At 40.0% G+C, this 12,403-nt stretch overlaps 1 protein-coding gene and 1 pseudogene across 1 annotated transcript in view; one reads left to right on the top strand and one right to left on the bottom strand.

Moving 5' to 3' along the window:
* TBCA (tubulin folding cofactor A) overlaps positions 1-9,275 on the bottom strand; it is an 84,743-nt gene extending 75,468 nt beyond the window's left edge. Inside the window, exon 1 of the mRNA XM_036090137.2 lies at positions 9,090-9,275. Within this exon, the coding sequence (XP_035946030.1) occupies positions 9,090-9,142 (53 nt within the window). The 5' untranslated portion in view covers positions 9,143-9,275. The remainder of the gene's footprint in view (positions 1-9,089) is intronic.
* LOC118534350 (large ribosomal subunit protein eL37-like) lies at positions 2,216-2,591 on the top strand (annotated as a pseudogene).
* Positions 9,276-12,403: the final 3,128 nt, after the last annotated feature.

Below are 12,403 nucleotides of genomic sequence, written 5' to 3'. Positions count from 1 at the left end.
ATATAATGTTAAGTTCACAGGACATATTATAATATGGTTTATGTATCTCCAATATAAATTAAAAGTTTAAAATATGCATGGAAATGATGAAGTCAAATTCAGAATAAAAATTACAGGCAAAGAGGGAGAGGAACTGACTCAGAAAGGGCACTTCAAATGTACCTATAGTGTTTCATTTCAGGTTTATTGGGTTTTCTCTGCATTTTTTTTTTTATACATAAAATAATTACCGCTCGGGGCCCTGGGTGGCTCGATTGGTTAGGAGTCTGCCTTCAGCTCAGGTCATGATCCCAGGGTCCTGGGATCAAGCCCAGCATCAGGCTCCCTACTCAGTGGGGAGCCTGCTTCTCCCTCTCCCTCTGCTGCTCCTCCTGCTTGTGCTCTCTGTCAAATAAATGAGTGAAATCTTTAAAAAAAAAAAAGAGAAAAACAAGGCAGGTTTTTAAAAATAATTTTTCTGCATAAAAGAACACAGGTGAAGAGGATCAGATTTGAGAAGGTAATCAGTTTGGTGTCAGATGGCGTGAAATCAGATGGAGTGAAAACAGATTTAGTGAAAACTAAAATAAGGGCATTCATTCAATACTTTAAAATGAGTCTAAAGTTCAGGATAAAGCTAGAGATCAGGGATTTACATAAAGTGATACTTGAAGTTCTAAGAATAAATATTCCGATACATGTACACTGCATAATTTAACAGCACAGATTTAAGGACCGAGCCCAAAACTTTGCTGTTTTAGTTTCTCTGGAATACCACCTACTGCTCATAATAAGATTTCAATTTACCTATAACCCTACATTTTTCTTAGATTTAAAAAAAGAAAAAAACCCTGGGGCACCTGGGTGGCTCAGTTGGTTGGGCGACTGCCTTCAGCTCAGGTCATGATCCTGGAGTCCTCGGATCAAGTCCCGCATCGGGCTCCCGGCTCAGCGGGGAGCCTGCTTCTCCCTCTGACCCTCTCCCCTCTCATGCTGTTTCTCTCTCTCTCTCTCTCTCAAATAAATAAAATCTTAAAAAAAAAAAAAAAACCCTGCAGTGCACGAGCCTATTTTTGTAAGTAACTTAACAATGGACAGTAACACACATACACATACACCTACCTCTATTAAATTACAATCAAAGGGAGACAGTGTTCTGGTTAGTTCTAGGCAAACTATAAAACATTTCTTGATCGAACTTTAATAATTAAAAATTTTTCTACAGTAGTCTCCAACATAGCTTAAAAATGCTGTAAAGTTAACTTTTAAACAAATCCTTGATAGAAATTATTTTCTTATCTTGTTTCTCTAATAAAAGTACTATCTTGACAAGTCTTTGAAGGCTGAGATTATTAGAGCTAGTTCTGTTGCTCCTGAAGTTTAAAGAGAGTATTCATCAACTTTCTCCATCTCTCACTGTTATAAAGCAACTTCTTTTTCCAGATTCTTGAGCTGTTCCCGGGCATATAATTGACCTCTTCTCTAGTTCCCTCCATTCTGTAACTCGACTGACAAGTACGTATTAAATGTCTACTTTGTAAAAAGCAATGTGTTAGACACCACCCCTCTGGTCCCTAAAAAGGTGACAAAAACTGCATGGCTTCAAGAAAATCTTTGTATATCTTGACATAATGCAGAATCCTTAGAACTTAACATTCTAGGCTTGGGAGATCAAAATTACAATGCTATACCAGTAATCTAAGTGGAAATACATTCCAGTAGATTTATAGGTCTTCAAAAATTTCATAGAGTACAGATGTTTTTCAGGCAATGGAGGCCATATTAAAAGCATGCCATCTAGTACTGCTCAGAACCTGAGGGTCATTCAGTTAAAAAGTACGTGCCTACTTGTTCTGATAACCTTTATAGACAAACTGTGAGTTAGAACGCATGTATATACATAAGACTCCCTAAGATACTTCTTTAGCACAAGTTAAAGGATCTCAATGACAACAATAAACAGGGAACTCAGTTAAAAACCAAAGATAAAAACCTTGGGGTGCCTGGGTGGTGCAGTCACTTAGGCCTTGGGCTCTTAATTTCAGCTCAGGTTATGATCTCAGAGTCGTGAGATTAAGCCCTGCATCAGGCTCTGTGTTCAATGCGGAGTGGGCTTGGGTTTCTTTCTCCCTCTCCCTCAGCCCCTCCCCACTGTGCAAGCTCTCACGCTCTCTCGCTCTCTTTCTCTCAAATAAATCCTTAAAAAAAAACCCAGAAAGATAAAAACCAAAGATAAAGATAAAGGAGGGTTTGGAAATAACTAGCATTAGAATTGTAAGAATGTTGCTCTTTGGTCTCAGCCAGAGAAAAGAGATGAGGAAGGGGACTTCATCATTTGGAAAGTATAGCAGTAAGATACACACGTTGTGCCCCTACTGTGGCTCTAAGGTCTACCGCCTTCAGAAGTCCACCGGTGGCAAATGTGGCTATCTTGCCAAGCAGAAGAGAAAGTATAACTGGAGCACCAAGGCTAAGAGACGAAATACCACTGGGACCAGTTGAATGAAGCACCTAAAAATTGTATACCACAGATTCAGGCACAGATTCATGAAGGAACAACACCTAAACCCAAGAGGGCAGCTGTTGCAGCGTCCAGTTCATCTTAAGGATTTCAACGACTGATTAATCACAAAATAAATATTTTGGTTTAAAAAGAAAGAAAGAAAGAAAAGTAAGAATGTCTTTTGACAGTTGTAGTGAATCGTTTATACATTTTAGAATAACAGCTCTCAAAAACTCCCTTGACTACTCTTCCCTACAATAAACTTTACAGAAATGCACTAAGAGTGAAACTGGCTTTGTTATATTGTGTTAATAATATTGATACAGTATTTTTTAAACTGTTAAAAAGACAACGTCACTGATATAAAGAGATTTTTAGAGTAAGTAGGGCATCCCTGCCTCAGCAGTTTATAGAAAGATGACCATTACAAAGTCCTATAGATGACTCAAAAACACAAGCTTCATCTTCCTCCCTTCTCTCTCTGCAGCCAATCAGTGAACATAACAAACAACTAAAAAGCAAATTTTTATCACAATTTAAAAGAAAGCAAGTCTCACAGCCTCTCCAGGGGATCAGATCATTCATCTTTATGCCCTATATCCACACTTTATGTAACTACAGAATGGTGATGATGATAATAATGACAGCAGTTAACATAACTAAACATTTACTACCAATCAGGCATTTGGCCAAATGCTTTACATGATTACCTTACTTAATTCTCCCAACAACAGTATGAGAAAGATATTATTAACCCATTTTTCAGCTAAGAAAACTGTGGCTTTTAAAGGTTAACTAACTTGTCTAGGGTCCCATATATAGTATGTATTAAACGGAGCCTGGGATTCTATTTGTTTAACTCAAACTGCAACAATAAATAGCTATAGTAACTATTATACTGTCTTACTGTAATTGATTCAATGGCTCCCTACTGCTTATTATATTAAAAAATCCTTACAGAATAAGGTTCCATTCATTCATTTGTTCAATGGAAAGACTTTTGTTGAGTATTTATTATGTGCCTTCATTTCTTCACTGGAAAGACTTTTGTTGAGTATTTATTATATGCCAATGCTATACCAAGTGACTCAAAGACGTAGGTTCTGAGTGAAGCTGCTAAATAAATGATCTCTGGATCACTCATATGATTGATGTTTTTTAAAAATCACCTCTACGGGCCCCTGGGTAGCTCAGTGGGTTAAGCATCCAACTCTTGGTTTTGGCTCAGGTCATGATCTCAGGGTCGTGAGATCCACACTCAGCGTGGAGTCTGCCTGAGACTCTCCCTCTCCCTCTGTGCTCTCTCTCTAAAATAATTTTTTTTTTTAAAGTCTCTCCTAAAAAAAAAAAATAACAAAATAAAAATCAGCTCTAGGCAAATAAAATAGCATCATTATAGGAAATGGAACCCTGGAATACATAGATCACACATCCAAGCATTTATATTCTAAGGGTTGTGGACTAGTCATTATTAACAAAATTTTCCAACTTTGCTCTACTATATATTTTCAAAATTTTCTACCAAACAATAAATGCAATGAAGACAGAACACATTCACACGTACACACACACACACACACACACACACACACAGGTCAAAAGATCTTCCACTTCCACATTTAACTTACAGAATAATACAGCTTGTGTTGGGAAAACCATGGTCATGAGTGGCCTGAGCTTTCTCCCTTTCCAGCTTGAAGAGACATGTGGTTGCCAGCTGTGTAGCTCCTAAAAGTCACTGCTTGCCAAGTAGTTGGCAGAAGGTGGTGAAGAGCTGACCACCTGCAATCCATTCTGACACTGCCTTTGACCATCGCTTTAGAGAACTGAATACATTACAGAAATTCCAAAAGGAGTTGGCTAAATTTCAAGGCAGGAAGTTGGCCATTTTGGCTGAACTTACTTTAACTCAAATCAAAGGGGTATGATGTGGGAGAAAAGATAAAAAAGCTACTAAACCTTACAGGAAATTTTCAGGGCTATGTCCTTAACCTCTCCCAGATACTGTCCACCACACTTCTATCCATTTTTACTTTAAATATAAGAAGTATATAAACAACTACAGCTACAGGGGAAAAACTACATCTATGTCTATGCAAACATATGTGTCATTCCTATTTTTCACTTTTATGTCAGTACAATAAACATATTCAGTATACATATACAATGTATGTCAATATAGTATATTATATACATTATATATGAATATATATTTATTAACACGGAAATTTTACTTAATTTTTATGTTATTATGCCTGCTGTACATAGTATATATATCATACACAGTTGTATATCAAAGGTAAAGGTATACACATATTTGGGAAGATGCCACAGTTTGGGAAAGGTGCTTGCTTAAAAAAAAAAATCAATACAATTTCCCCACTGATTCATGATGTAAAATTCTATAATCAAGGCTTGTAGATTTGTAATTATGGTATGTCAGCTACATTTAAACAAGAGTGTTAAAAGATTGTTAAAGTTAAACTAACACAATTGCAGTGTGAATTGTCCTAGTCTCATTCTAATCTACTGGTGTCACTTTCATTTAATCAGAGGAAAACTATGGGCCAATGTCAGTGCTACTTCCAATGCCCTAACATTCTTTGTTCACGTTGGATTTTAAACCATTACCAATCTAAAATGGTTATAAAAAAGATATATTTAAGAAAGTATTTTTAATCAGTTAATTCACTCACCAGTGGGCTAGTTTAGCAAGCTTTATTGAAAATAAGTTGGCTTTAAGGTTATTAAATAAACTTTTATGTTAAATGCATAACATTTTGTTTTTGCATAAGTATTCTTGTACTTACCATAAATCTAGTAAAAAAAAACTTATTTTATAAACACAAATCTTACTTGGGAATTTACAGGAGACATAGATCATTAAGCTGAAATACCATATCAACATTTAAAACATCGAGCCTCGATTTTCTTCTACTTTAATAAAAGTTATTTTCTAAGTCCCTAACAATTTAAATTGATACAGAAAACTACTCTGGCAAGGATTCATATTTATAGGACACAGTTAAGTTTTAATTTAAGTAAGGTACAACATTCAATTCACAGTTGTATTATCAGCAAATAGCCTCCAAATAAATCATGGCACACAAAACAGTGGTATGTTAGCTAGTTACAGCAGAAGTACTAATATAAATCATCCTGGTTTGCCTGAGACTTTCCCAGTGTTAGCACCGAAGAGTCTACATCTTAGAAACCCCTCAATCCCAGGTAAACTGGGACAACTGATGCCACCAAGATATCAAAAAAAGGGAGGGGGGATTTTCAGTTATGCACTGGAGAAAACGAAAATTGGAGTGATATTTGATAACTCCCCGCTAGGCTGCTACATTAGCTGTGACCCAGTGACAGATACCAGTAGGTCTAGCAAAAGCCTGAAACATGGATCTTGGTGCCAGACCCGAACCCACCAACTAACACTCATTAAATAATGAGTCACATGTGAACAAAGGCTGCTGCTTGAAGAAACTGCACACATCTCTTACAGCCATAATTAGCTCTGGAAAAACAATCCTGTTACTGGGAAGGGGATATTTAAGGAGCCCTTGAGAGGCTCAGTACCAAGTTAGCCTCATTGCTGTCCAACTCTTATAAGCCATTCTTAGTAACTGGACTCTTTCCTTGTTTCTAGAGTTCTAACCTCTTTCTCAAAACCTATTTCCAGCAATCTGATCCTTTCCCTTTGTTACCATATGAGATAACAAAGTTTCTTTAGGTCTAGGGTACTGAAAGGCTTCTGCCTATTTCCTTAGGGCCTAACCTAAAACCCCTGAAACTTGCTTCTACTTTCCTGTCTAATGTGATTTGCCATCACTGGACTGCCTTCACCATTCTGCCAACATGCTGAGACTCACACCTTTCATTCATTGATCTCTCTGTTGCCAAATACCATCATCTACTTATTGCCTATTTCCATACTCTTATAACTTTCCACATCCCTGCTCAGATTTCTTACTAAAACCCACTACAGGGAACTTCTGGATCCCTGAAGTATTCTAGCAGATTGATTAGACACTAATCTCTAAGAATTCACCCTCCCTAGGAAAGCCACCCAAACTGAACTCTAGAACTTATAACTAGAATATAATTCTAATGGCTCTCAACTCCTGGAGAGAAAACCTGAAATAACTGGGAGACAGGAATGATGACTTTTTGAAGACCTTTTTATTATGAAAAATTTTAAACATATACAGAGAAGAACATAATGAAGCCCATGATCATTCCACCCTAACAATTATTAATATGTTGCCGCTGTATCTTGCGTTATCTACTTTTTTCTTTGCTGAAGTAAAATGTAGAATTTAAAAAATAGGACACTAAGGCAAAAGATGGAATCAGCAAAATAACTTTCTGGCAAAAAATAACAGAAGAGAGACAGGGAACAATATTTATGGATTTAGATGGTTGTCTACCAAGGTAAAATATAAATAATGAACAGTTAAAATAGAAATTTTAGGTTTTTTAAAGAATGTATCTCCTTTTACTACAAATGGGGAAGTTCTACACCAAAATGTCCTTAGAAAAACCATGAAAAAAATCTGTGGTAGACAGTTCCAGTAATTTATAAGCAATTTGAGTAAATACGTAAATTTTAAGTAAATAGTAAATTATGAAGGGGTTTCACAAAAATGGTAAATTTTTTGTACTGAAGTACAAAGAATCAAAATTAAAGTTTGATAATGCTCTATTGAAATAAATTGAAAACCAAACTTTATTTCCAAGTTATTTCCATATGCGCTTGACAATTTTTGAAAGCCTAAAAACTTAGCTTATTAATTATTTAAATGGGTGTGTTTTCTCTAGAATATGTATTATAATCATATAACTACTGGAACTAATTTTATAAACTAGTGTAGATCATTAGGATGAGAAATGACAAGATCATACAGGTAATTAATGGACAACTATCATCAGGAGTCATTTCTCATGACTTTTGGCCTAAAGCACTCTCTGTGATACCCTGGTACTTCTGCCAAATAGATCTACTATAATGGACAACTATCATCAGGAGTCATTTCTCATGACTTTTGGCCTAAAGCACTCTCTGTGATACCCTGGTACTTCTGCCAAATAGATCTACTAAAATGACATAAACAAAACCTAGCAAAAGTGAACAACAGAATTCTAGGGTGAGTGACAGTGCAAATTATTTATATCTTCAATTTTACATGTCAATTCCCCTATTTCACACATCTTTAAAAATACTCTTTTTTAAAGCATTGCAGCTTAAATAGCTGTAGATCAGAAACTTTGGTTCTTTTCCCTGTTCTGCCATTAACTAGCACGAGTTTAGTTTTTCTACTTTAACTTCATTAATCCTCAGCTTCTCATTTGTAAAACAGGTACATAAACAATACTATTAAGTTAACATTAACTAGCCACTTACTATTTGCCACATACTGTGTTAAAAAAAACAGCAGGCATTTCTTGCAAGAACTGCATGAGGTGGCTACTAACTCCACTTTACAGATGAGGTAACCGAGGCACGGTGCAATGTAAGGTATTCAGCAACACATAATAAATGGCAGAATCAAGATTTGAACCCAGTCTCACTTGAGAAAAGGCTGTTCACTTAACTACTACTCACAGAATCTTCCTACTGCCGTAACAATAAAGCTTCTAGGGAAGTACAGTGCGATCCTCAGAGGCAGTACCTTAGTAAGTGAATTTATTCTTCCCTTTGCCTGTCCTTCCTCCGGTGGAAATATCAACAAAGGGAGGAAAGGTGGGGAGGAAAGGGAGGAAGAAGCCAGACGGCTAGGATTAGACATTTACTTCTACTGCAAAATAGCCTGCTTCTTCTGGGGGCTGTTTATCTTTTCTCCGAGAATGCCTCATCAAAAAGTTTGATGTTCCTGGGTCTGAAGCATAAAAATCTAATAAGTACTGAAGTGTCCAACAGCACTCAGAATTATGGCCAATTACAGGACGGGCCTACCCAGGATAGTTATTTAAACAGCATCCCACAGTTTCTGGGGCGAACTTCGGGGAAACTGACGGAGGGGAGAGACAGGCCACAGAAGTTTGATGAGTGTGCTGCAAGTTCTTAGAGACTGGGAGTCCCGCCTGCCATGTTAGATCACAGGGCCCCAACAAGGCCTCATTTTTGCGGGCCGGGCTCTCGGCGTCCCCGCTAAACTTCAGAACGGCTTGCGCATCCATCTGAGGGCAGGTAATGGACTGAATCCGCCTCCCACCAGTCAAGCTGGGCAGGGAGACCCGCGGTGCGCGCACCCCGGAGGTACGACCCCAAACGGCGCCCTCTCCGGCTCCGGGCCGCCGCCCCTCCACCTCCCCGGCCGCCGCTCCCCGGTCTCCTCTACCGCCGGCGCCCGAGGGGCGGGGCCGCGCCGACCCCCACCGCCCAACGGTTCGGTTCTCTAGGAGAAAGACGGCCGGGGCGGGGGGGGGGGTGGTGTCCCGGCCCGCGGGCTCAGGCACCGACGCGTCCCCGCCGCGTCCCGGCCGCGGAGCCCCAGGTGAGGCCTGGAGTCCGGAGCCCGCTTTGGGCCTGCGCTCCGCCCGGCCTCTCGGACCGCCATAAGGCGAAGGAGAGGAGGCGGCGTGTGCGCCGCTCGCGGCTCCTTACCGCTTCACCACGCCGGTTTTGATCTTGATCTGCCTCACGCGAGGATCGGCCATGATCCCTCGAGCGCCGCGGGAAGGAAGGGTGGAGAGCTAGGGTAACAGTGGCGGAAGACGGCGCGTAGGAGGTGGTAGTGTCGGCGTAGTCGCCGTGGCCCCGCGCGCATGCGCAGACCCCGGCGCGGCCCTGGTGCCGGGCCACACCGATGGGCGGGGTCGGAGGCTCGCGGGCCCAGGGCGGGTCACTCCACGCAGCTGCTGTCATCCGCTCCACCCACTTTCCCCCTCGTGGAACCTGCCCTCGTCTCGCTCGGACAGCCTTCCTTTTAGTGTTTGAACAGCCTTTCTTTTAGTGTGGACACGAGTTACACTTTTCCCGGTCTCCACAGCCTGGGCGTTGTGGGAAACTTCAGTTATCTTCCCCGGTAGATTGGTTTGGCCATGACATTGCTTTGCGAAATTATCTGCCTAATGGACGGAATGACCTAAAAATTGTATTAAGGATATTTTCGGTGTCATTATCTGGTGTCAAATGGGGCAAAGTAATGTATGTTTAATGAAATAAACTAACATCATGCACTCAGTCAAGAAAATCTCTACCTCGGACCTTTGCAAAACGTGTTTGTGGACATGTAACTCACAGAAGAAATGACTCTAGGACTTATTCAAATAATCCTCACCACTTGCTTATCTTCAATATTCAAGTTACAAAAATGTATGTGGCATACAAAAGCTTGGGCTTCGTGGTCACACAACCCGACTGACTTTGGAGGTTCCACGGTATAATAATTAGACAACACTGGGCACATGGGCCACTTAACCTCACTGCTGAGCCCACTGCCTTGTGTGCAAAATGAAAATAATTCCCACTTTACAGAGTAGATATGAAAATTAAATCTCAGTGCCTGATGCACAGTAGACGCTCCACTTTTTACTCTTATTTTATACTTTCAAGCGTTGTGTCTGTTGCATAAAATGAAGTGCACCTCCAGTCAGCCTCTTCCTGATGGAGTCCCCCAAAGGATGCAGGGCAGAGCAGAGCCTCCTTTGTTTTCTTATTTCTTGGTGTCATCTTTCAAAGACATCTACCTGATTGTCTTTTCCATTCCCTACACTTGATTTCCTCATTCTGGCTGTCATGGTTAACTCTGGAACACTCTTCCACCCCTGCCGGTCCAAGACCCTTAGTTTAAATCCAGGATCAAAACCCACCTTCTGGAGAAAGTCTACCATGACTGACCCCTGCCTATTCAATGCTGCCTGAATGCTTTTGAATCACCCAATATTAAATTTTATTTTTAGTATATTTCTTTTAAAAACTATTGTTTGAAAGTCCTTTAAGACCCAGGTTCCATACACAGCAGATGCTAATCAATAAATAATGTCATCCGACTGGCTGGCACACTGAAATACAATTCAAGTGACACAGCAAATTTATGACATACTGGTGGAGGGGCAAGGATGGGGTTCCAAAACAAAACAAAAAAACAGCAGAGTCACCAAAGCAAAATGCTACAGTTAGAAATCTAGTAGATCATTAATATAAAGTTACTGGGAGCCTTTTTAAGGCAAAGAAACAACAGCAGCCAAACCCACAGACCAAAAGATTGTGCAGCTAGGGCTCTTGCTACTGTCAAGGATCTTCCTTCAGTCAGGCAATAAAAGCCATGTACTCTTCATATTCTTTTTCCTTGATTTCCAGAATTTCAGAGCTAAGTCGTACACTGATTTGCAGGAGTTTCCCTCAGCCTAGGTTTTCTGATGTAAACACCAAGTGTCTTTTCCAACCCCCAACTCCATCTCTACCCTTTTGTCCTCTTATTTCTTTATTTTAATGATTTTGTATCATCTGTGACTTTACTGTAAACCAGTAATTACTATAACCCAAAGACAGATGCTGCTGCTGTGTGTACCCAGGCCCATGCCCAGGCCCTCAAGGACAGTGTGTGTTTATCTGTGTCTGTATATGTTATATTGTATACTTGAGGCTATGCGTTAAGATCATGGAGTTTGGCCCCACCCTTAAGGATAGGGAATCAGGTGAAATTGTCCCCAGTGTCAGGAGTTTAGAGTAGTGGTTAAGAGCATGAGCTCTGGCCCTGACTGCCTAGGGTCACATCATAGCTCTGCTTCTTACTAACTGTGTAAAACTGGACAAGTTACTAACCACTCTATGCCACAGTTTTTTCCTCTTTAAAATGTGGGTGATAATAATACCCACCTCATCAGATTGTTATAGAGCTTAAAATAAGTTAACATTTGTAAAGTGCTTAGGACAGTGCTGGTACTTCTTAAGCCCCATACAAAGCGTTCATTAAATAAATAAGTAATCTGGAAATGAGGCCGTAAACAGGAAACTAAGAACACAATAGGATGCACATTCATATGAATATAGAAATGTACATGATGGGGCATCTGAATGGCTCAGTCAGTTGGGCATCCAACTCTTGATCTCAGCTCATGTCTTGATCTTGGTGTTGTGAATTCAAGTCCCATGTTGGGCTCCAAGCCAGGCTGCTTTAAAATAAAAAAAAGGAAGTAAAAGAAAAGAAATACAAACTATGTAAACTGCATTTCTCACTGTTTGGCATCCTTTTGTTGTGTTATCCTTAAATCTTAATTGAGTTGTTTTTAAATATTCCAGCCTGGGACTTAGGTGAACTATAGGAATGAATCCGTAGGCTACTCTTTAAGGGATACATTTATCAGCATTTGAGATTGAGGGTTGAAGAGATGCCCCCAAACTTGGAGAATCTGTCAGAGCAAGAAGAGGAAAGTGTAGTTATCTCCTCCCTGAGTGGCAATTCTTCCCTTGCTAATCTTGGAGGGTTGTGGTAATATTTTTCACTGCAGATTGCCTCACAAACAACAAGTTGTTTTCCCCATACGCTTACAGAGCTATGAACTCACTCTTGCCATCTCTCCATGCCATTCTCTCCCAATTGACTCCAAGCTCCTCAAGATTAGAGACCACAATACATTCATCTTAGTCTCCTCAGCACCAAGGTCAATGCCTAGTTCTTAGGAGAAACATAGTAAGTTTTTTCTGAGTTAAAGAAAAGTCAAATATGGGACTGAGATAGATCTCTAATTTTGACACAAACAAAGGACTGGTCATGTCTTTACCTTCCTGGAACTCTGAGACAAGCTGCATGCACTGAGACTTACACAGGGCTAACATGCAGTTGCTCTGATGCTATACTTCTGTTGAGTAAAACCAGGTGGCCAGCTGGAGAAGACATCCCTGGAGAAATAACTTAAATCAAGAAGTACTGTTGGTACAAGTATATTTTTGTGAAATGTCTCTGATAATTACTT

Source organism: Halichoerus grypus, chromosome 2 (genome assembly GCF_964656455.1).
Source record: "Halichoerus grypus chromosome 2, mHalGry1.hap1.1, whole genome shotgun sequence".
Lineage (NCBI taxonomy): Eukaryota > Metazoa > Chordata > Mammalia > Carnivora > Phocidae > Halichoerus > Halichoerus grypus.
The sequence above is the reverse complement of the archived record's forward strand: the minus strand, read 5'-3'. Positions and strand labels throughout refer to the sequence as shown.